Consider the following 23,566-nt stretch of genomic DNA (forward strand, 5'->3'; position numbering starts at 1 on the left):
TTGCAGACATCATGACACTTTACCCTAAATACTTAATATGCATCTCCTAAGAATAAGAATATTCTAAAAATCATAATACCATTATCACATTTAAGATAATTAACAAGAATTTAATATCAGCTAATATTCAGTACAAATTCAAATTTCTTCAATTGCTGTAAGAATGTATTTGATAGCTGCTTTTTTTTTTTTAATCATAAGCTAGTTGAGGTTTATGTATTGTTTTGATTATTATGTCACTTTTAATCTGGAACAATCATGCTTTTTCTTCATGTCATTGATTTGTTGAAGCATTCAGACCAACTGTGTTATAAAATATTACACATTCTGAATTTGTCTTATTGTCTTCTCAAAGTCATTTAACTTGTTCCTGTATGCCCCTCTATATAGTTCCTGTAAACTGCAAGTTAGGTTTAGAGGCTTGATTAGATTCAGGTTAAGCAATTTTGGCAAAGATACTTCATAGGTGTTGTTTGTGTATATCATATGGCATCATATTGGATCACATTAGGAGGCACAGAATTGTCTCACTCTTAGTGATGCTAATTTTGCTAGCCGCCACATATCTCAGTTATAAAGGTACATTTTTTTTTTTTTCATTTGCAACAGTGGGTAACCTGCAGGGAGATTGTGTAATATTATGATAATTTTAGCATCTATTGATAATCCTGCTGGAATCTATGATTACACTGGGTATTAAAAATAGTGATGTTTCTAATTCTGTTATTTAATCTTTATTAGCTCTTCGGAGAAGAGCTTTCCTTTTCTCTTTCTCATTCTCTCTTTTTCCGAGTGTGTCTATAGACTCATGGATCTTTAGTTATTTAAAGTGTTCTTCAATTTTGGTACTAATTTTGATATTCAGATTGTCCCAGTTTGGCCAGTGATTGTTTCTGCAAGCCAGTTCCTGCTGAGTCTTTTTGACAAAACTCCATTAGTTTTTGAGTTTTTCCTCCTTCCTTCCCTCCCTCTCTTCTTCCCTCCCTCCCTCCTTCCCTTCTTTCTTTCATTTTTAATGATTGCATAGTACTGCATTGTATGGTTGTATAAAAATTCATTCCACGAGTCTGCTATTAATAAACATTTGAGGCTGGGTCCAGTCTTTTGATTAGTTTTATCTAAGTGCATTTTATGTTTCTGGAGTTATATCTTCAGGATAGATTTGCAGAACTGAGATTTCTCAGTTAAAGGGTAAATGCAAATGTAATTTTCTTAGATGTTGCCAAATTCTTCCATAGTACTTATATTATTTTATACTTCTACTAGGACTGTACAGAGTACTTGTCACTTGGGCAATGTAGCAGTAAGCTAAATTCTTCCTTGTCTGTCTTTACCCCATAGTAATTCTAAATGGTATTTTCTATACAATGATTCTAAAATAAATATTACCACTTGTAATTTGTAAGAATTTTGGGGGTGGTTTTTGTCAATTATAAACATTACTAGATATCTATATTTTGTTTCTGGTTCATTGAGTACATACATGCCATATTTGATTCTCAGAATAGCAACAACTATAGTGGTGTCTTCTCACAAACAGTTTTCCCATCAGATTTGTTGAGATTATCTTTTTGGTGGAAGCTATAGAATAGGGCATTTTGAAGATCTTTTTTTTCCAAAGTAATCTGTCAATCAGATCATTTTGAGAACCACTGTCTTTGTGTCTTGAAAGAATTTTGGATACTACCAATTATTTGGTCTTGGTTTTCTTTTATAACCTGCCCAGGCTCCTGCTTATGTTCGGGAATGTGCCAGATTGCACTATTTGGGCTCCAGAACTCAAGCATCAAAGGTAAGAATAGGAAATTGCTCTTAGCCCAAACAAGGAGAAAGTTAATTAAAATCAGTGAAGTTTTGAAACAAAGTCTGAAATTAAAGTAAAGCCATGGAAAATAAAATGTTTTTAATATTATAGTTCAAAATTATCTAGTAATTTTGAGATAAGGAAAAAGACTGAGAAGAAAGTTATATGTTGAAATAGAAATGCCCTGACATATGGTCTTTATGTCTGCTTTCGAAGGTGCTCCACTGGTGGATGGTATCCTCTGCATATGAGTGATGGCATAGTGATGGTTTTTAATAAAGCCCGTGTGTGTTCTTGTAGCATGTGATATAAACAATCTGCAAATAGCAAATGTATTAAATATTTTTAAAAGTAATAAAAGTACAATTTTATGTAATGCATTTTTATTTCAGGTTCAGCAGTAAGGTAGCACTATCAAATAGCTAAAAGACTTGAGACCAAATGAGCTTAGAAAGCAAATGTGTGATGTTTATTAACAAGATTATATATGATTACTGGGCTTTAAAAGTGAGAAGTTTAAAAAATTTTACAAGTACTTTTTGATGATTTCTCTTTAGTCCGTCTTGGTTAGAAACTTAAGCTGTTGTCTTATACTATTTTTTCTGTTCTTGTTTGTTTCTACCTCTCATTTAGCAAATACTTGGTATAACCAGGAAAACAGTATTTGATTTCAACTAGTTTAACTGGGATGTGGTCTTTCTTAGAGAGTTGTTTTTGTTCCACTACTACTGCCAAGTAGTTGTCACATAATGTCCTACATGGGAAAGAACACCAGCACTTGGCTCTAAGATGAGTGTATCACTTTAGTATCTAGAGTTTAAACTTATCACTTTAATTTTTTTCTATTAAATGGGAATGATGATACTTTCTCTGTTTATTTCATAGGGTAGCAGCGAAAATTGCATGAGGTTAAAAGATGCTTTGAAAACTGAACTCTTATGTAAATATAACTTTTGGTGGCAATATTCTAAATGAATTTAGGTTCTCTGGGCAGGTCATGGAAGTGGGCTATTATTATAATCTATAATTATAGGTTTCTTTTAGCTTTTAGATTTTTCTCATTCCCGGGTATAAGAATATACCAGGTTCCCCACTCTTTCACTCCTCTTTTTGTTCTAGGATTGTGGGAACCTGAAAACAAAAGTGGTAGGGATATATTAATTTACTTTTCTTTTAAATTTTTCTCTAGGATGATCTTGATCTGACAGCTTCATGTCATACTAAGTCCTTCCAACTGGCAAAATCTTGGAAATGGAACCGGGTAGATTCCTGCTCTCATCAGGAGGAGACCCAGCAGCGTACGGAAGAGGCACTAAGAGAGCTGTTTCAACATGTTCATAATATGCCAGAGTCAGCAAAGAAGAAACAGCTTATCAGACAGGTGGCTGAAGGCAGGGAAACAATGATGGGGCTTTAGGAATGTGGTCAGGGTTGTAGAATCACTAGGGAGTATTGCTACAAATCTCATTTAATTCTTGGCTCTTCTTGGCCCAAGCTTCAGCTCAGCCAAGAATGCAAGCTGGTCTACGGAACCTCAGTGTGATCTCTGTTTTCCTGCCCCATTAGAGAAAGGAGTGGAGGCTTTTGGATTTCTAGAGTTAAACAGAAGGATCCAAGTGTAATTAGAATTTCTCTGGTTTGGTCATGTACCAAGTTTGCTGAGAGAGAACCAGCAGTCACAATATATTGTTTCAAAGTTTAAACCCTTCAGATTTTTTTGGCAAATAACTTAATCTTTCTGAATTTCAGTTTTCTTGTTTGTAAAATGGTAATTGTAATGCCCATGTTTCATGGTTATAAAGATTAGCGAGAATCTATGTAAAGTGGCTGGCATAGCAGAGTAAAAGTGGTAGCTCTGATTAGTGAGTTGTTTGCGGTTAGAAAACAGTCAAGGGCCCAGTCTGATACTAGAAATAAGAATTCTAGACAAAGTTTGTTTATTTTGGAGCTAAGGGAGATCGCTTATTTCCCATTTTGAGACTCAAAATGTAGCTTAAGTAAATCCAGATGACTTGGTTAGTTTCTTTCTCAAGAAATTAATTTTGTCTCAGTCCCTCTTGAATTTTAGCTGATCAGGCAAGGTCAGTCTCTTGACTATGTATTCAATTGGGACTGTCTTGAGGGAAGGGTCTGTGTTTTTATTTTTTTATACCTAAGCTCAAGCATAGGGCCAGACATGAACAAGTGCTCAGAAAATGTTGAACTGAGCGGTTCTTAACAATTGACAAAACTCTTTAAGAGAAGTTTTGTGTCACTCTCTTTGAAGTTACTTTGACATCTAGCAAATTGTGCTATGACTGGAATTTTGAAGGGTGTTGGCTGAGAATTATAGATTCAAAGCAGTGTAGTGATTTAATTCTTGGTGGAAACTAAGATAGCAATTCAGGTAGGACAAGTATAATGACTTACAAGAACACTGAGGGTTAAAGATAATACAAAAGAAAAAATCTTAACATTATTTTTGCACCTTTTTAGAAAAATAGGAAATTATAGAGAAGGATAAGAAGAAAACAAACCATTCAACTAGTGTTTAGATTTTGGCTATTTTTTTCAGTCTTTTTCTATGGATATATTTTTACATAGTTATGATTATACCATATACTTTATTTTATTGCTCCCTTTTCAAAAAACATTACAGCATAAGCATTTTCTCATGCACGCTTGTAAATTCCTTGCATACATTAAAAATACTACCCATTTCTTTTCAAAGAAACTATAATTTTACTATTTCCTAATTTTTTTCTTCATGATTATAAAAATAAATGAATACTCACTACAGAAACATTTAAACCTCCAGAAGAATGTAAAGAAGAAAATAAAAACCACCTGTAAGTCGGAGATAACCACCGATAACATTTTGAAGTATTTCCTTCTGGTGTTTTTTTTTTTCATGACTATGTATTTCACATTTTTTTTTTTTGCTTAATCGAGATCGTAATATATATTTAGTTTTTTATTTCCTGCTCTTCATTTAAAATTATATCATGAACATTTTTCATGTCATTAAAAGCCAGTAAACATTTTAATCACTGCATATATCTCATATATAACCTAATGTATATGCAGCTTACCTTTTATTGGACATATTGAGGAAATTGGGTCATTTTTTAATTTATACATTTTTGTTATAAGTATTTTCATTGCAGATTTTTTCTACAAGTGGTATGACCAACAGGTATGCATTTTTTTGTTGATACATCTACTATGTCCCTTTTAATAGTAGGTCCCTTCCCTTTCCCTCTCTCTAAAAAATTACCAGTTTCTTTGAATAAACTTCTTAAATTTGAAATAATTTATATTTAGAGGAAAACTGCAAAGATAGTACAGAGAATTCCCACATCCCCTTCACCCAGATCCTTCTAAAGTTCACATTGTCAAAACTAAGACATTAACAGATGGTACATAACCCTACAGACTTTATTCAGAGTTTACTAGTTTTTCTATTCTGGGATCCAATCCAGAATACCACACTGCATTTAACACACATACACACATTCTTTCTTTCCCTGCCCCCTGCAGTTTATTTGTGAAAGAAACCAGGTTGTCTCCTATAGTCTGGATTTTGCTGATTGCATCCCTATGGTGTTATTTAAGATGTTCCTCAGTCCTCTATATTTGCTATAAACTGGTAGAGCTAATTCTGGAAGCATTATCTGATTCCAATTGGTTTGTTTGTTTGTTTTTGGTGTGTACTATTTAACTTAATTAGCCCTCAAACTAATATAATAAATTTTGACTTATTTTTAGCAGCATCATTTCAGCCTTTGTGATTTGCTTGCCAACCTACTACTCCATATATGTACAGACTCACTTCTTCCTGGACTTTTCTGGTTATTTATACTTAGCTATTCTATTAGTTGTCACAGAATGCTATCTCTTGATGGGAAAATATTAACAAAATGTTCTCTCTGTTTTATTTTAGTTTAATAAGCAATCTGTGACCCAGACACCAGGGCGAGAACCTTCTACTCCCCGGGTACAGAAGAGGGCCCGTTCACGTTCCTTCAGTGGCCTTATTAAGGTAGGTATGCTGTGCTGTCGTTTTCAGCATCGACTGTGAGAAGATTGAACAGTTTGACTTTTCTTATGCATGAAGTTTTCTTCCATTCTTTGGGATCATTTGTAAGGGGAAATGGATAGAATTTGGAAAAGCTTTTATTTTTCAAAGCATTTTTGCTGTGTTTCAAACCAAAGAAGGGGCTCCATGATGGTAGAAGTGAGGAATAAAAGATATAAAGGTCCATCTTCCTCTTCGGGGGCTGAGAACAGGGTCCTTATTCCTGAGCTGTTTAGAGAGTCCTTTTCGCTTCATGACCTGCTTTGCGCTACATACTTCATTGTGCAATTTGCTAAAGTTTAGAGAAATGAGAAGTTTGACAGTCTAGGAAAATTGTTGAAAAATGGTTAGAAAACTAGTGAGTTTTAGGTAACTCAGATTTTTGTGAGCTTAGTATTTTGATCAGTGTGTTCTCTTCCTTTGTATCAAATTTGTTAAAAGTCTTGTTTTAAAACAAATACAGTATACACTTATGTGCTGTTGCTGCCTTCACGATGTTTGTAGATTCAATTTACCAGTCTTCACGGACGATTTGAACTTGTAGTTAAGGAATATTGTCATCAGATGGCAGTAGATAACTTGATTATAGGATTCAAATTTCCAGGCATAAAGAAACAAAGGCAAGGTTCTGGTTAACTTGGAGAAAGATTTGCACTATTCTGTATTCTACTGGTTTCCTTTTTAAAGTAATTTTAAGATTATTAAAATTTATAAATCCAGCAACATTAAGGAACTCTGTGCTTAGAATTTTTATATATATTTTTATGTCTATAAATATATATATATATTTATATATTTAAGCTGCAGTTATTAGCAGTTGCAACTTCATCTAACTCTAATTTTGATGGTTAATGTCATTAATAGAAGTTTAGCATTCACTCTCAATTCTGATCCACTGGGGCCAGTAGACTCTGGGATATTAGGTTTGCTTGACATTAAAATTTCCTTTGCTATTAATAAAGTGAAAAGGCAATAAAGAGAATGGGAGAAAATATTTGTAAAATATATATCTGATTAAGGGCTAATATCCAGAATATAAAAAAACCTTACAGTAGCAAAAAAACTCCAAAGAAACAATTCAAAACCCAATTAAAAAATATCCAAAAGACTTAAATCAACATTTCTAGGAAGAAGATATACAAATGGCCAATGAACACATAAAAAGATGCTCGGTATCACTTATCATTAGAGAAATGCTAATCAAAACTACAGTGAAATACCAATTTACCCACTAGGATGGCTACTCTCACAAAAACAAAAAATAAGTTTTAGTGAAGATGTGGAGAAATTGGAAGCCTTGTGCATTGTTGGTGGGGATGAAAAATGGTATAACTACTATGGAAAACAGTATGGCAGTTCCTCAGAAAATTAAAAATAGAATTACTGTATGATCCAGCAATTCTTCTGAGTATATAACCCTCAGAGACACGAACATGTTTTTACACCCATGTTTGTAGCAGTATTATTTACAATAGTCAAAAAGTAGAAGCCACTCAAGTGTTCTCTGGTGGATAAAAAACAATGTGACATATACATATATACGATGGAATATTCAGCTTTGAGAAGGAAGGAAATTCTGACATATGCTGCAACATGGATGAAACTTGAAAACATTATGCTAAGTGTAATAAGCCAGCCACAAATGAACAAATATTGTATTATTTCACTTATATGAGGTATCTAGAATAGTCAAATTCATAGAGAAAGTGGAATGGTTGTCAGGAATTAGGAGTGTAGGAGGAATTGGAGTTATTGTTTATTGGGCACAGTGTTTCTGTTTGGGAAGATGAAAAGTTCTGGAGATGAAAGGTGGTGATGGTTACACAACAATGTGACTACTCAATGCCACTGAACTGTACACTTAAAAATAGTAAAATGGTAAATTTTATTTTATGTGTATTTTATCACAATTGAAAAAAAATTCCCTCTGCTGGAACCCTAGAGATACATTTACCTGATTAGATATGGCAAGTAAGTAAAATGAATGTCCATGGTTCATTTTACTTGGAAGTCTGTCATTCCCTCTGACTTCCCTGTCATAGAGGTGATTGATAACAAGAAAAGTTATAGTCAAAGACATGTTTCTCTATGTGTTAGTCAAACCAATGTTTCTTTAACTGAAGTTAGATGAGTATTGTTTTCTCTTCATAGTGAGCTCTTCTGCAGTTGGTTGTAGATATATTGCTAATTGTTGCTTGAAATGTAAATATATTGTCTTCTGTTATCAGCTGCCCACTTCTTTACTGAGAGAGAATTTAGAACTTTAGAGTTATAAAAGAGCTTATAATTCTATCAGGATAAAATAGAACAACAATTTTAAACACAATGTTAGCAAGTTTTATAAAACCGAGGATAAACTTTTCATTATAAATGAAGAGATTTTTGAGCTAATAATAGATGTAGGTTTCTGCTCAATAATAATAGAGTAATAAAACGTCTTTTGAAAAGTTGATTGGAGGTTTTATAGCCAGTCCTGTGGCTTCCGACATCCCTAATTTAGCTTATTCCGAGGTGATAACTGACTTCTGAAAGGAGTCATTCAATGTACTAGTCTTATTTTTCTGGCATTTCTGTGTTTTAGCTATTTGATTTCTATCTTGCTATTTTACTTTGATCCTCCCCCTCTTTTTTTTGGCTAGACTTTTTTCCTCTAAATTTTCTCTCATGTAAATAATGTATTACATTGGAATATTCTGAATGTAGCTATTAATATTTACATTGTAGAGTTTAATGTTTTAGTTTTGATATGTTCTGGTTTTAGAATTTAAATTTATTCTCTGAGGAGAAAAAAGAGAAGATTTCTCTAAACATGGTAGAATTGTCACTGTCAGCTGTTACAGTAGGTTACATCAGCTTCTAAGAAATGAAAGGGCTTTTAGTCTTGCTCTGAATGTCAGTATAGTCATGTGACCCTCTTAAGAAGGCCTGTACCCTCTTGCGGCTATATTAGAAACTCTTACAGAATTTCTCCAAATTTTCCAATCCTGTGTGAGGACGTGATAGGGAAGCAAAGTCTTAAAATGGACCCAGTGTAAGTATCTTTTAGTTGGGAGGAAAGCAAGGGTCTCTTAAGAGCTGCCAGAGACAACATACATGTCTGTGAGGAAAAAATTGTACAGTTAGGTAACTGGCGTTTCTTTTAAGGTCTCAGAAGCACACAGTCATTGCCTGTATTAGCTAGTTTAAATCAACTATGAATGTTGCTTCTAACATCTTGGCCCTTTTTAAATGTAGAGAAAAAGTGATTACCTGAAGAAGGCAATGATTTCAGGTTTTTTTTCCCCCATGGTGACATACTTTGGCCTCCCTTATATAAGATGGCTTGGGAGAATTTATCCGAATGCGGAGATTTTTTTAACCTAAGAAACTCTAGTTTTGAAGGCCAGAATAGCTATAATATAGATACAGATGTTTATAAATTAAATATTTTCTCTTCTTAAATCAGCGGAAGGTCCTGGGAAACCAGATGGTGTCAGAAAAGAAAAATAAGACCCCTTCTCCGGAATCTCCAGCCATGGGTGAATTGAAGGGAGCCAGCAAAGAAAATCTGAACTTAGTAAGATACTGTTCTTTGTACTTTCTATTTGTATGTGTACATTTTTAGAAAGGAAGAAAATGGATATACTGTTATCTGTCTTAATGTGTCACTCTGGACTATTCAACTATGCTTTTTTCTCAATTAATCCTTTCATTTATGCTGTCATCTTTCTATAGGTTTTCATTGATTCATTCAACAAATACATTTTGAGTTCAAGGAGGATATAGCCAGTCATAAGCAGAGAAGACAAATACAGTGAAATAGCCCCAGGAACATAGTGCTGGAGGGAGCAGTTCTTACTGGGAGACTCCAGAGGGTGGGTAATATTTGAGCCAGGCCTACCTGGCAATGCATTACCTGTGGAGTAGTTCTTCAAGGTATCCCAGGCATAGTTATTTCATTAAGCCAGGAATAAAATCAGTTAAGATTAAAGATATAAATACACCAGTAAAAGTCTTCACATTGAAATTTATCTAGTAAATAATTCCTCTGTTAGTAAAGTCTGTCTGTAGGAACAACATTAGGACATTTAAGCCACTTTAAAATTTTCTTATTACAGTTATGTTCTGGCTCTCCAGCTGTCACGATGATACCAACAAGATTGAAATGGTCTGAGGAGAAGAAGGAGGGGAAAAAAGGTACTAATTGTACTTATTCTGTATTCTTACTGAATGTAGATCCTTCCTGCATCTAGTCAGTCAGTAGCAGTTTTTGAATTCCCAGTGTAGTATGGTTGTAGTCAGCAGTCATGTAAAAATCACAAGGCTGGGTCTTGGTTCTTGCGTTCATTTAGCAGATAGTTATTGAGCACCTACTTAGCACTGTCCCAAGTGCTAAGGGATGGAGCTGTGAACACAGACCTACATTGTCCCTGCATCCCTGGACAGATGTGACACATGTGAAAAATGTCTTCAGAATACTTGTTAAGCAATTAAAAGCAAGTGTAAACCAATTCGTAAGACCAAGTACAGAAGTGCTGAGAATATGCTCAGTAAACGTGAAATAGTTATGCTCTTTTTCTTTGTATACTTTAGCTTGTTCATTCACTGAAGCTTTTCAGATAAATACCTCATGCTGAAGGACCCTGGAAATCATGTACAAGATGTTTTTGAAGATATTTAAGGCAAAAAGGAATATTTAGCGCTGGGACTGCTGGTTGCTTAGGCTCTTCTGGTAAAAGGCGGGGGGCTGCTTTGCTTTCCTCTGAAGAAGCCATGTGGTTTATTGCAAAGACTAGGGATTTTCTAGTTAGACCTGATTTGAGTCATCATTCCTCTGGCCTGGGAAAACTGTTCATTCTCTCTGAGCCCACGTTTCCTCTGAAAATGAGGATGGTACTTAGATCTACTTTAGAGATTTCTTATGAGGCTCAATTGAAATAATGTTTTGGAAGCACATTGTGATTGTTAAAACATTAACAAGTGGTCATAATTGTAACTAAAGGAAACTGGATGTGAGTTGGTCTTGTTTTATTAGGCTCGTGTAGCAACGGAAGTGATCTCTGATTTGACATGCACATTTTAGCACTGAGACATGAACATAATTACTGTTTGAGACATCAGCAATAGAAAGAGAGCAAAAGCTTAATTTTTATACTTTTCTAGAAAGTTAGATTTCAATATAGTCTGCTTACTTATCCTTGAATAATTACTCAATTCTTCTTTTCACCCTACTTCTGATTTCTAGGCTGGGCTGTCTGATTGATGCAAGTTCGTTGTTTGAGTTATGTGTGTCTAAATATTTCTACTTTTGTATCCATAAGTCAAAACCAAGCCTAAAGTATTTTTGAAGGATACATTGTTTTATATCAATTATATCTTTTGTTGCTTTCATTTTTGAAGATAATCGAGAAATAATAAGTCTTTCTATATTGACAACTCTGTTTTCAGAAGAAAGAAATACATTAAAAAAATAAGCCAGTTTAATAATATATAATATTTTATCAAGGAGTTTTAGAGCAGGGATGCTTGACCTGTTAACTGCAGACTTCATAAAGCTCTAATAAAGTTCTGGTATTGTTGATGTAATTTTATGTATAGGCACATATGTGCATTTTTCTGGAGGAGAGAAGATATATACTTTTTTATTAGATTCTCAAAAATGTTAGTGATTCAGAAAAGTGGAGGCCCACAGATAATGAATGATCTTTCACTGGATTAGGCAATGGCATTTTTATTTTACTTTCTTCCTGGTCACTCCCTCTATCTTGAAATGCCTTCCTTGGCTGTCATGATGTTATACTATCTTGTTCTCCTTCTTACTCTTTAATTTTTTTCGATCTCTGCAGTGACATACTGTCATCTGCCTACACGTCAGCCTCTTTGTGTTTTCAGCCCTCTACTTTAAGTTCTTTGCTCATTCTGCTCTTGCTTCCCCCATTTTAGCAGCTAGGTCTACTTCTATAGCTCTCAGTTCAGTTTTCTGTATGTTCACTGCATCTAAGCCTGCATCTCCAGATCTGAACTCTCTTCTGTCTCCAAGCCTGCAGATTTAATTTCTTGCCATCTATTTCTTTTACACAATGAATACAACCCTAAATTTTTTATGGTAATTTTATAAAAGAAGATAATGCAATTATTATCATTATCAATAGTATACTCCCCAAAGACATTTATTTCGCACAGGGTTTCTCAGCCTGACACTAATGACATTTTGGGTCAGATAATTCTTTGTTGTGGGGAGCTGTCCTGTGTATTGTATGTTTAGCAGCATCCCTGGTCTCTACCCACTAGGTGCCAGTAGCACTCTTCTTCCAGTTGCGACAACCAAAAATGCCTTCAAACATTGCCAGATGTCCCCTGGGGAAGAGGGGGAAAAATCACCCCAGATGAGAACTGCTGATTTAGCACCTACTTATTAATTGGCATTAATTTCAGCAGTCAGAGTCTTACCCATTCTTCAGAGCCCAGCTGAAACCCCACCTCCTCATCGAAACTTTCTTTGGCTAACCCAGCCAGATATACATTTTCTTTTGAATTCTTATTGACACTATGAAAATTTTGACACTTAATATGATTTATCGATGTTATTTACTTCATATGTATTATCAATGTAACCAGTTTCTCTTCTGGAAGACAAAGGCCAGACTAAAGAATATGCTTGTGGCTTCTTGTCTTCTATTCTCTTCCTCCCAACAATGACAGTGCCTTGTATCTAGTGGGTATTTAGTAAACATTTTCTGGTGAAAGGCATACTATACTGGTAGTGTTTTGTGCTGGTCTCAGCCTATCAATAACCAATGTTGTGGTTGGATTGGCCATTGTAGTTCTTATTATGATTGTAAGATGCCATTCAGCAGTAAGTATCAGGAAACTTAGGGGGTAAAAATGAAGATTATTTACTTGCAAGACCTGGAAATTACACAGTACACCTGGGGCCACACAGCAAGGTTGTCGGTAGAGAGAATGTACGGGCCTAGGGTTCTGTTTTTATTGGGGCCTAAGATTTCATGAGCTCACTCTTTATTGGTTAATTTAAAACATAAAAGTGGGAATTTAAAGTGGGAATTTAAAGGGAAGAGAAAAAAAACAAGTGGCCCAAATGGTCAGTTATTGAAATAGGATTCTCAGTGGAGAGGTGGCCTAGCTCTTTATCTAGTCTATTTGATCTTCGAAGTGGATGCCTCTTGACAATCAAAGCTTAAGTCAGGCACTTGCATTACAAAAAAGAAAAAAAAACAACTGTCGGGGTTTATACTACAGGTGGTAAGAACCTGAACTCTGCATTCTGTCAGGCTTGGGTTCCACTCCCAAGTTCACTGCTTAATAGCCTTATAAATCTGGGGGCAAGTTAGCTTGTGTAGGCTTCAAATTCTTCAACTGTAAAATGACAAGCACATCACCTCCTCCACAGATTGTTGTGAAGATAAATGAGAAAGTACATCAAGAAGTTAGAGCAGTGCCTGGCACAAAATAGGCACTTAGTTAACTGGTAGCCATTTTGCCATTAAGATGATGTAATGAACTGAGATTAGAGCAAGTAGACAAAGTGAGGTTTACTTGATAAAGATTCATCAGTTCTCATTTAAACTCTTAACCCTCAGTTTATAGAAAATATTAAATATAGATTCTCTAGCTTTTAGGTGGGAAAAAATATTCATAAACATGCTTAATGCTCTTGTTTCTCTTTCATCCTAGGATTCCTCTGAAGGATCCAGAATTCTGTTGTCCACTCAGAATTTTCTCTTTAGTGGGCCAGGTGTCATGATCGCTCACAGAGAAGTTTGGACTTGCAGCTTGCTTGCTGCATTTTGAATTGTGAAAGTTAATTAATCCTATGACCTAACTGATACCTCTAACCCTACTCACTGGATGATTTCTGCAGACTGTGCCTTCTGAACCAATGCTAGCAGCACTCTCTTTCTCTCCTTTCTTTAATATTATGGGGAAACCACTAACCAACCAACCAGCTTTCACAGCACAGTATGTGAGCAGAATCAAGCAGACTCCAGTGCTCATTCCATGCATTTGTTGAAACAAATTCTGTTTTTTAAAAATGTGAGATTTGTGTTCAACTGCCAATGATTTTTTTTTTTTTAAAGTACTATCAATCCTGGTGGATTGGTGTCATTTTTAACTGATATTTTCTCTGTTTTGATAGTGTTGGGTATTTTCGTTGTTACTTCTCGTTTGTTGTTTGTTTATTTTTTAAAGCCATTTTTTTTGATAGGCAATCTAAATGGGCTCTAAGCTAGATGTCTTTCCCTTCTTTTTCACCTTCAACTTTGAGAAAGCTCTTTAGAGCACGAGGCTGTATTCCTCAATACTTTATTTGTGTCCAAGGAATTTATAGCTTTCCTGGAGATTTTTCATTATTTCTTGGGGCTGAGATTGCAAGGTGTTTGTCCTAAAGTATTGAAAAAAGAGAATTCAGAATGATACAATATTTTAACAAATGTTAATTATTAAACTGCGTTCCTCTCTCCCTCCCTCTCTTCCCCTTTTCTCATTGATGACAAATAATTGTGTGGTTGCTGAACTCTTTTCCTTCATTCAATTTCTTCTTGCCTAAAACAACTCTGGTGCCAATGTGGTGCCAATACTTCTGTGCCACTGTGACTCATTGTGACTCAAGGAAAGTCACCGACAGCTTAATAGAGGTTTGCTGAAATAACCGTATGTGGTGGAAGCTCTGGAGTATGACTAGGAGGGAGCTGGCTGGCTTTATGTCCAGGACGACTCCTTAGGGGTAGGATTATATTGCATCCTTTTAAGGGATCAGGTGTGCAGGCTAGACCGTCTCCTGAGAGCCAGCTGGAGTCAGAGGAAGGGAGTGAGCAATCAGTCTCTGCAGGGCTTAGAGGATTTAAAGGAGAGAATGTTCTCATTTGGAAGCAGTGTGGTTTATCACCAATGTTCAAGGAGCTGCTCTGCCCCTGTCCTTATTAGAATGGGCATGGGGAATAGTTTGGAGATGCAGCTGGCGCTTTGGGCTGAGATGTTCACATGTGTTTGAGGTGAGCAATGGCATAGCTCTGATCTCGTGTAAATACTCACTGCCCAGGAACCAAGCAGCATGTGGCAGGTGAAAATGCTCAGTCTGTGCCTGTTTCTGAAGCTGTGTAACCGTTCTCACCCTGTGTGCTGGAGCTGAGTCAGGCCTTACCCAGCAAAGTATGGTTTGCCGACCTGTTTTTAAATTATTGAAAATACTGCATTTTTGCTGAAACAAAAGATGATTCTGGGGAGCAGAGGATGGTTTGATGTCTGGGTATCAGTCCTCTCATACTTTTCGTTTCTTTTGTTGCTGTAACAGCAATAGTGAAGGGAAAATACTTTGGCCTTCCAACTTGATAGATTGTGAACCATAGCTGGATAGGAGTATAATACTGTTTAGAAGCCCTTTTCTCTAAAGCAGTTTTATGTCATTCTTAAAAATGCTTGTTAGCAATTCATTTGTATAGGTTTCTATTTGTCTTTTTTTCCTTATTGAGAAAAAATTACATTCCTTGCTATCAGTGAATTCAAATAGAAACCCCTTTTGGTATGACCAGATTGAAGTAGTGTTCTCCCTTCACTCCATACTTTCTTTCTTTGTTCATCTAAGCGTTTCGTCCTGAAGTCATTTGGTGTGTTAAACATGGTCTGGCCTCAGGTAGAGGGTGCAGAGCAGTGACCTGATACCGCAGAACTTGTTGAGTTCGTTCTGCGGTTCTATTTAAGGGAGGTACCTGAGATTTAGGACACTCTCATGATTGGATGTAACTGGTAACCCCTGGTAGTGTTATGGGACTAGGGTGGTGAGAAGTGTATGTCACATGCACATGATTTTATATAGCCTGCCCGTGGGCAGTTTATGTGTTAATTTGGGTATGTGTTTTTCATGTAAGTTATTTATTAAGTATGCTTTCCCTTGCTTTAAGAGTATGATAGGTCATTTTTTTTTTTTTTAAATAGAAGCTGTGATCCAGTTTCGAGAAATAAATAGTATAACTTTCTGCCTTGTAATATGTAACTGTTCTAATTCTCTGGAATCTTTGGAGAACTCAAAGACAAAAACCCTTTTCATATGTCACAGGAGGGTACTGTTTCCCTTCTGACTTGGTGGGCGGGTATTTTTGAGCCAGTATTTAACAATTTTTAAACTCTAGCTGATATTTTTTCACTGTTTTGTTATATTTACTTTTCATGTTAAAACAATCTCTTTGGAAATGCCTCTTCTTCTGGATTTTAAAATTTCATTTCTTTCTGGGGTCAGTTGCGATGGGTTTTAATGTGGTGTCAATTTGGAGCAGTGTATTTGTGCCAGATGGCACAAGCATAAAAACACAGACCACCTCCTTGATTCACATCTGCACTAGTTGAGTTACACTGGTTGAATCAGTGAAAACCACTGGGGTTTCTGACCTTTTACAATGCTGGACTATTGCACTGAGACCAATGAATCTGGTTCGAAAAACTCCACTGCAGCAGTGAGAGGATTAGGAGACACTGATTATTTCTGAGTGCCAAACATATTAAAGGAGGTGGAACTTAATGAATCATAATTGAAACCACAATTGATCCCTCACAAGCTCTTTGCCTTGAATGTCCTTCCAGAGTCAGTCAGCAGTGACAAGGGAGTACTATTGGGGAATGGAGTCATGCAGGGCTGCTGACTGCGACGACCACTGGGTGTTCCAGAGGTGGCTGTTTTGTTGCCCTGTAAGGAAGATAGTAGATCCCAGAGTGTCAGAGCAGAGTCATTCTTTCCTCCTGAATAGCAATATTTCTGCTCAGCTTCCCTCACAGAGCCTATATTAGGACATGGTTTAAAATACTGTCTTCCAGGAGAACCTGTGGTCACTGGGGCTGTGCCCACAGTGAACAGCTATATGACCACACATAACTGGGAAGCCATCTTTGGGAGTGGACTTCTCTAGACTGTCTGCTTCCTTCCTACAGGGCCTCGCACAGATGCTTGAAGCTGGAGGCTCTCATTTTGAAGTCAGGAAATTTCTATGTAGGACTCCTCAAGAGAGAGCCTCATCTCTACCCTCCTCCACCCTGAAGCATTTGTGCTGAAGACAGGACCTGGATCCAAACCTGGATACCAGCATTTGGCAGGATTACCCTAGAATTTGGGGAAAATGTGGGTTCTTAAGATGCACAAGCTTTTCAAACCAGTGATAATTAGCCCAATCTAAGACTCACAATAGAAAAGCTGGCTTTTCTAGACAGTTAATGCTGAGATCTTTCTACCAGTGGAGAGTTGACGGAGGGCCTAGTGAGGAGGTGGAGTACATAACAGCCTGAGCGCTTGGGTTACCATGGAAACTGGAGTGTACGAGGCCATAGCCTATGCTGAAGAGCCATTGAGCACTCCCCCAGATATGTGTGGGGACCAGCAGGACCTGTAGGGAAGTACTCCCGCCAGAGTCCTCTCTTCATAAAGGCAGCACTGAATAGTTGCCTTTGCACTATCCCCGAGCAAGCTCAACAAGAGAAATAAGGTTTCTTAACTATTTCACCATTTTTAATTTTTCATTCTTATTTGACTATAATCTCTATATATGTAACTGTAAAGAAATAATCATACACATTTTTGTCTTTATATTCATGTAACATTCTGAAATTAAATTTCTTTTATTTCCTTTCCATAGGCTTTGGTTTCTTAATTTATATTTCGACTGACATTATTTTAAAGAGATTGCCTCTTTTTAAATGTTTTTCCAGTGTTACTGAGGTATTATTGACAGAGAGGTTGCCTCTTATTCTGAGGAATACGAAACCTCTAAGCAAAGCTTCTCTTTGGCTTGTTTTCCAGCTGGGTGGGTGGGCGCAGGGGGAGTGGGGCTTTTGGTTGATAGGAAATAGGATTGGAACCTCTGGGAGTTTTGAGCTTCCTGATTTTCTGTGACTGGAATGCTTTGCACAGATTTCAGTTTCTCACATAATCTTTATTTCCTCGTTTAAAAATAAGGAGCGATATTTGCAGTAACAGTAAAGACATTTCATCTAGGGCAGCAAGTTGTGTTTAGACAAGTCTGGTTGAAATGTTCCTGCTACCTATTATGCATGTGACCTTGAATACGTCCCCTCATCTGTAAGGTGGGGACAATGGTATCTAGTCTTAGTAATGCCATGCTATCAGATGTAAAGGCTCAGCACAAAAGGGTTTAACCAAGGTCTGTGGTTGTGCTTCAGGCATCATTCGCCCTGTCTTTCTATGTAACATTTTATGTACATTTGAATTTTTCTAAGGAAGAGATTTCAAAGCTTACAGAAGAATCTCGGAGGAGTCCCTGACTACTAAAATACTGAGAACCACTAGCCCCACACAGTGCCTGGAGTGGCACGTATTAATGTTAATTCTCTTATCTCTCTGCCAAGGATAAATTTTATAATCAGCAGGTTATTGATTCTGACATCATTATTTTTGATAACAAAGGAGTTACTTAAATCTGGACTAAAAAAAACCCTCTGCAGCTGTCTCCTTCATTAGCTGTGTTAGCTCCCTACGTGCTGCTCAGAACTGTCCCTTTCTCCTCATCTCCCAGGGACCCACTTGCATTACTTACTGTAAAGAAAGGAGCCAGGTCTGTTTCTTGAAAGTGAAGCATGGAAAGACTTATAGATAGTACATGGGAAAATGATTAATACAGAAGAAAAGAAAAAGGCATGGAGGGACAAGAATAATTTTAAAAAATGGGAGGAGGGTCAAAATGCCTACTACCGTGCCGAGCACATATTAACTGAATCATAGAAAGGAATGAAGAAGCAGACTTGCATTAAACAGCAGAAAGGGAAGATGGGAAAACAGAATAGGAAAGAGTTTTCTTTAGTCTTCTCTTCCTATTGGGACAGTTCCGTGGCCATTGTCCCCTGCCCACTTTTTGCTCTTACCTGCATTCCTGAATTAGAAGAATACAGAAACAGGAATGGTAAGAAGCTAGGGGGTTATGGTGTGAAGTACATGCTTGTTTAGATGCTTCTTTTAAGTCCTAGCCTCTTGATTTCCCTGTAATGAGCAAAAACTACAAAAACGGGTTGAGCAATGGCCCAGTCTTGGTCCAAGTGGATCACTAATATCCTATCCTTTATCAGCAGCATCCAGTACCCAGTCCCTGAGGCTAAGGGTCTTTCACCTGGGAACCAGGATGGGGGTTAGCGGGAGGGGCCATTGGTGTCATTGCTAACTTTCTCCTTTTGTTTCCAGAAGTCAGACTTTTAAAATTTTCAGTGCCTTTGTGCTGAGGAATGCTTAATTCAGTTGAACCATACTGGTGGATAACAGAGAAAGGAAACAGACTGTTTAAAAAATTTGAGTGCAGAAGCCGTTCTTCAACACCAAAGTACGGAACTGGGGGTTGCTTTTCAGAGCTCCTGCCCACGTGCTTCCCAGTTTTCCAGTATCGGAGAGGGCCTCTAAGGAGTTAAGTCTCCTCTGAATGAAAAATTAATACCACAATTTACTGAGTACTTACTATGTACTAAGTAAGCTTTGTGCTAGCCATTTCCTTGTCTCATTAAAGTCATACATTTCTGTGAAGTATTGTTTTCTTTGATTTTATAGTAGAAGACATATAGGAAGAAGTTAATATATCTGTTGTTGGCTGAAAAGTGGCAGAGCCAAGACAAGCATCCAGGGCTGCCTGACTTTAAGAACTGTGGTCTTATGCGGGGGTTACCTGCCCCAGTGTCTGTAGGAGCCGGAAAGAAGCGTCCGGTCATGAAAACTGCAACTACCTCAAGAGATTTTAAAAACACCCCGGGAGCCAAACACAACTCCTCCAAGGACTGGATTTGGCCCACAAGGCCCACTTGGCGTCTTCTGCATGATGCCGTGCTGCTTGTCTTCTGGCTAGGTCTCGGGCCTGCACAGTACATTCTCCAGAGCTTTGCAGTGCTGGCTCTGAGATGACAGCAAATGTGCCTTCCAGGAATGGCGTTCTGACACGGGAGGGTGGGCGAAACCCCGACTGCTGGGAACTGCTTAGGGAGAGTCTGTCCTCATTTCTTTGCTCTCCCATGTGTACTGTCCAATATGGTAGCCTCTAGCTGAGCACTTGAAATGTGGCCAGTCTGAACTGAGATGTGCTCTAGCTGTGAAATATACCCCAAAATTCATTCTTAGTAAAAAAAAGAGAATGTAAAAATGTCTCAATAATTTTTTATATTGATTACATATTGAAATGATATTTTGGATATATTGTTAATACAATTATATCACTAAAATTAATTTTATCTGTTTTTACCTTTTGAGTATGGCTGCTAGAAAATATTAAATTACACACATGGCTCATGTTATATTGCTATGTTCCAGAGCCTCTGGGGTTCTAATCCTAGGCTGTCTTTTCTCCCTCAGAACCTACCCCTGAACTCTAGCTGCACCTGTGGTCACATTTCTTCTTTGAATCCTGAGACCACCCTGGAGAGGGGAATGGAAATCAGAGGAAAAGCAAGGAAAGGTTCATCCCCTGACCATCCTGGGACTGGCTCCTCTGTTTGCTATCGCTGGCTATGGGAATGCCTCAGTGTGACCCAGCTCCCTGGTGTGCACTTGCGGGCTGTAGCTGTGGGGGTGGGGTAGCCCCTGCAGGGGTGTGTACCAGGTACTGCTTACCTCTACCAGAGGGGGCACTGCCCTTTAGTGTTTGTCCATGTTGTGATCCATCAAGATACTTTAAGTTAATGAATTCATAATAGATCGTGTGTGTGTGCGCGTGTGCGTGCGTGCGTGTGTGTGTGTCTCCTATATTTTCCATATGGATAAAAATGCAGCCGTGAGTATGGTAACTGAAGTTTGTGGGTGTTAAGAAGGGTCTTCATATTCCCAAATGCAGAGATCTCCGAAAGCAAAAGGGAAGCCATGCTGGCAGGAGAGAAAACTTTAAAAACGTAACCTCCCTCTCCATGACCCCCTGTGGTGGGCATAAAGACCCATTTGTCTTTCTGTTCAGCTTAGCAGCCTAGGCGGTGGGGGGGGGGCGGGGGTGGTGGTGGCCTTCTGCCTCTCTGCAAGAAGAGCCACTGGGATTTACCGGAAACCTAATGAGCCAATAATCCAGGCTTTGTTAGGTACTTTAACGTAACTGGAATTTACCATTAGCGAGAGGCCTTGTACCGCAGCCACTTCTTGAACTGTGTGTTGTGTTGAATGAACCAGGAAGAAGAGGAGCATGAAGAGGAGAGGCACCGCCTTATTCCTTGTCTCTGCTTCTCTCTTCCATGGAAGCAAAAAGCCTACTCTTTCCAGAGGAATCTAGACACCATCTGGTATGGAAGAAAAGGGGATATATTTAGTGTGAAGCAAATCCTCAGCAGTGATGTAGAATCAGAACCAGTCAGAGCTATTTGGGACTTAGAGATAATGGCGTTCCCCTCAAGGTCACTTCAGCCAGGGAGCTCCCGTGTCTGTGGTTTAGTAAATCCCATCCAACCAAAGGGGTCTTAAAAATCGAACTAGTTCACAAATGATGTTTTACAGACAAGCAGAGATTTGGAAAGCTGGGGCTTAGGCCTGAGATGATACATCCAGTGAGTGGCAGTGGTGGGAATGTGAATTCACGTCTCTTTAAATCAACTCTACTAGGCGTACAGTTTGATACATTTTGACAGATGTAGACATCCCTGTAACCACCACTCCAATTAAGATGTACAACAGTTCCATCACTCCAGAGTTCTCTCATGCCAATCCCCCATGTGCCTGCCCCAGACTATCATCTTATTTTGATCACTGGAGGTGACTTTTGTCACTGATCCCGCCTCCTAACTTGCACTTGGTGTTTTGACTATGCCTCTTTTCACACCCTGGCTGACTTTAATATCGGAGTGTTCCGATGTGGAGGAGGGACGCCCCTTGTATGTGTGTCTGTGTTCCTGGGACCAATGGCAGGGCCCACAAGCCAAGGAATGTGGGCGGCCTCTAGAAGCTGGAAAAGGTGAGGAAACGGATTCCTCCCTAGAGCCTCCAGAAGGAATGTAGCTCTGCTAACACCTTGATTTTAGCCCCAGTGAGACCCGTTTCTGAATTCTGACCTCCAGACCTCTAAGAATAAATTTGTTTTGTTTTAAGACACTAAATTTGTGGTGATCTGTTCCAGCAGGAATGGAAAACTACTACAGCGGAATATTCCTGCAGTGGAAAACAGCACAGCAGTGAGAACAATCTACAATTACATGTAACAATATGGCTGAGGACACATAAAAAGTACATAGTGCATGATTTCATTTACATAAGTAAAAAAATGGGCAAGACCATGCTATTAAAAAATCGGAACATGATTACTCTTGGGATGGGGGTGGACACAGTGGGTAGTAACTGCAAGTAGGCATGAGGAAGTTCTGAGGCGCTGGTTACAAAGATGTGTCCAGTTTGTGGATTCATTGAGCTATACACTTATAATACGTGTACTTTGCTCTCTGTATAATGTGCCTCAATAGAAAGTGTGTGTGTGTGTGTGTGTGTGTGTGTGTGTGTGTTGTCCAGATTAGCCTGGATTTTGAGGGACATGAAAGGGATTGTTTTTTAACCGGGAACGGTTTAAATGTTTAGTGCTTAGCCTTGGTGAGAGGGTGGGTAGCTGTAAGGCTGGAGGGATGGTGAAAGACCAGGGCAGGGGACATCCTGGGGACGCTTCCTGCAGGTAGTGCTTAGAGCAGAGTATATAATGAAGAGGGGTTGGGGTGCTGTGGAGCAGCAGTGGACACCTTTGGGGCCCAGAGTTCAGTCATTTCATGTGCATTTATTCCATGTGTATTCCCAAATGCAGAGAGCTGGTGATGTTTAATGGGGAGTCCTCAGGGATATCAGTCATTTCATCAGGGTAGGTGAAAAGAGGGTGCTAAGTGGTCCGGGAAGGAATACTGACAAAAGGGTGGAGTTTAGATGAGAGGCAAAGGGGAAATTGAGGCTCTGGGGAGAATGGACAGGGTGGGTGGAGTGTGTTCTAGGAGACCCAGGCCACACTTAAGGCATTGTTCCCCAAAATGACTTTTAGGTGGTACTTCAGATGGACTGTTCAAATTTTAATAGTGTTTATTTTAATGTGCAACAGAAAGATATAACTTGTATATTGAGTTTGAATTTATCGATTCTTTAGGACCAAGCTGAAGTGTATATTTAGATTAGTGTCAAATTAAAAAAATGTTGAGCAAAGAATATAAGAGTGGCTTGCCTATGTGACAAAGTCTTGAAGATTTGCTGTGAATGAGGTTTGCTTAGCATTATGATAGGTATAGTGGTGAAAAGAAAGAGTATAGGATAGTTTTAAGCACTGAGAGAATTTCTCCACAATAGACTAGGGAGTCGCTGGATGGAGGGGTGGTAGGGAGAAGGCAGAACTTGACAGCACAAAGTTGAGAGGAATGGGCCTGGCAGCTGAGTCGGGGCTTTATAGAGCGGTGGTTATAAATTTCACCATGCATCAGAATCACCTGGAGGATGTGTTGCAACACTGCAGGCCTGTTTCAATTGGTCCGAGCCCCAAGAATTTGCATTTCTAACAAGTTTCCAGGTGATGCTAATACTACTGGTCCAGGGACCACGCTGAGAACCACTGGTGTAGAGGTGGCAGTGAGTGAGCAGTTTGTGCCCAGTCATGGATGTGGAAGGACAGGGGACAGCTCACTGTGGGAAAGGAGAGGAGCAGGTGTGTGGTCGGGGAGAGAATCGGGCAGAAAGGCAGATTCGGCCTTATCTGGCAGAGAGCAGAGTGAGCTGGTGCCTGGTACTGGGAGCAGAATGT

The 23,566-nt window shown here is 38.3% G+C and overlaps 1 protein-coding gene across 5 annotated transcripts in view; it reads left to right on the top strand.

Annotated features, from left to right (window-relative positions):
- Window positions 1-20,773, top strand: part of ARHGAP19 (Rho GTPase activating protein 19) — a 51,157-nt gene extending 30,384 nt beyond the window's left edge. The window contains exons 7-13 of one of the 5 annotated variants that reach the window (XR_005654711.1): window positions 1,727-1,792; window positions 2,994-3,185; window positions 5,727-5,825; window positions 9,307-9,417; window positions 9,576-9,715; window positions 9,959-10,037; window positions 13,536-17,476. Coding sequence is in view for 4 of the 5 variants with exons in the window: in XM_039871630.1 (XP_039727564.1) it covers window positions 1,727-1,792; window positions 2,994-3,185; window positions 5,727-5,825; window positions 9,307-9,417; window positions 9,959-10,037; window positions 19,036-19,073 (585 nt within the window). In the remaining variant the exon portion in view is untranslated. Of the gene's footprint in view, window positions 1-1,726; window positions 1,793-2,993; window positions 3,186-5,726; window positions 5,826-9,306; window positions 9,418-9,575; window positions 9,716-9,958; window positions 10,038-13,535; window positions 17,477-19,035; window positions 19,133-20,184 lie in introns of those variants that run through there. The other 4 variants (XM_039871631.1, XM_039871630.1, XM_039871632.1 and 1 more) reach the window with 4 other exon arrangements.
- Window positions 20,774-23,566: the final 2,793 nt, after the last annotated feature.

This window comes from Pteropus medius, unplaced genomic scaffold (assembly GCF_902729225.1).
Source record: "Pteropus medius unplaced genomic scaffold, Ma_sr-lr_union100, whole genome shotgun sequence".
Lineage (NCBI taxonomy): Eukaryota > Metazoa > Chordata > Mammalia > Chiroptera > Pteropodidae > Pteropus > Pteropus medius.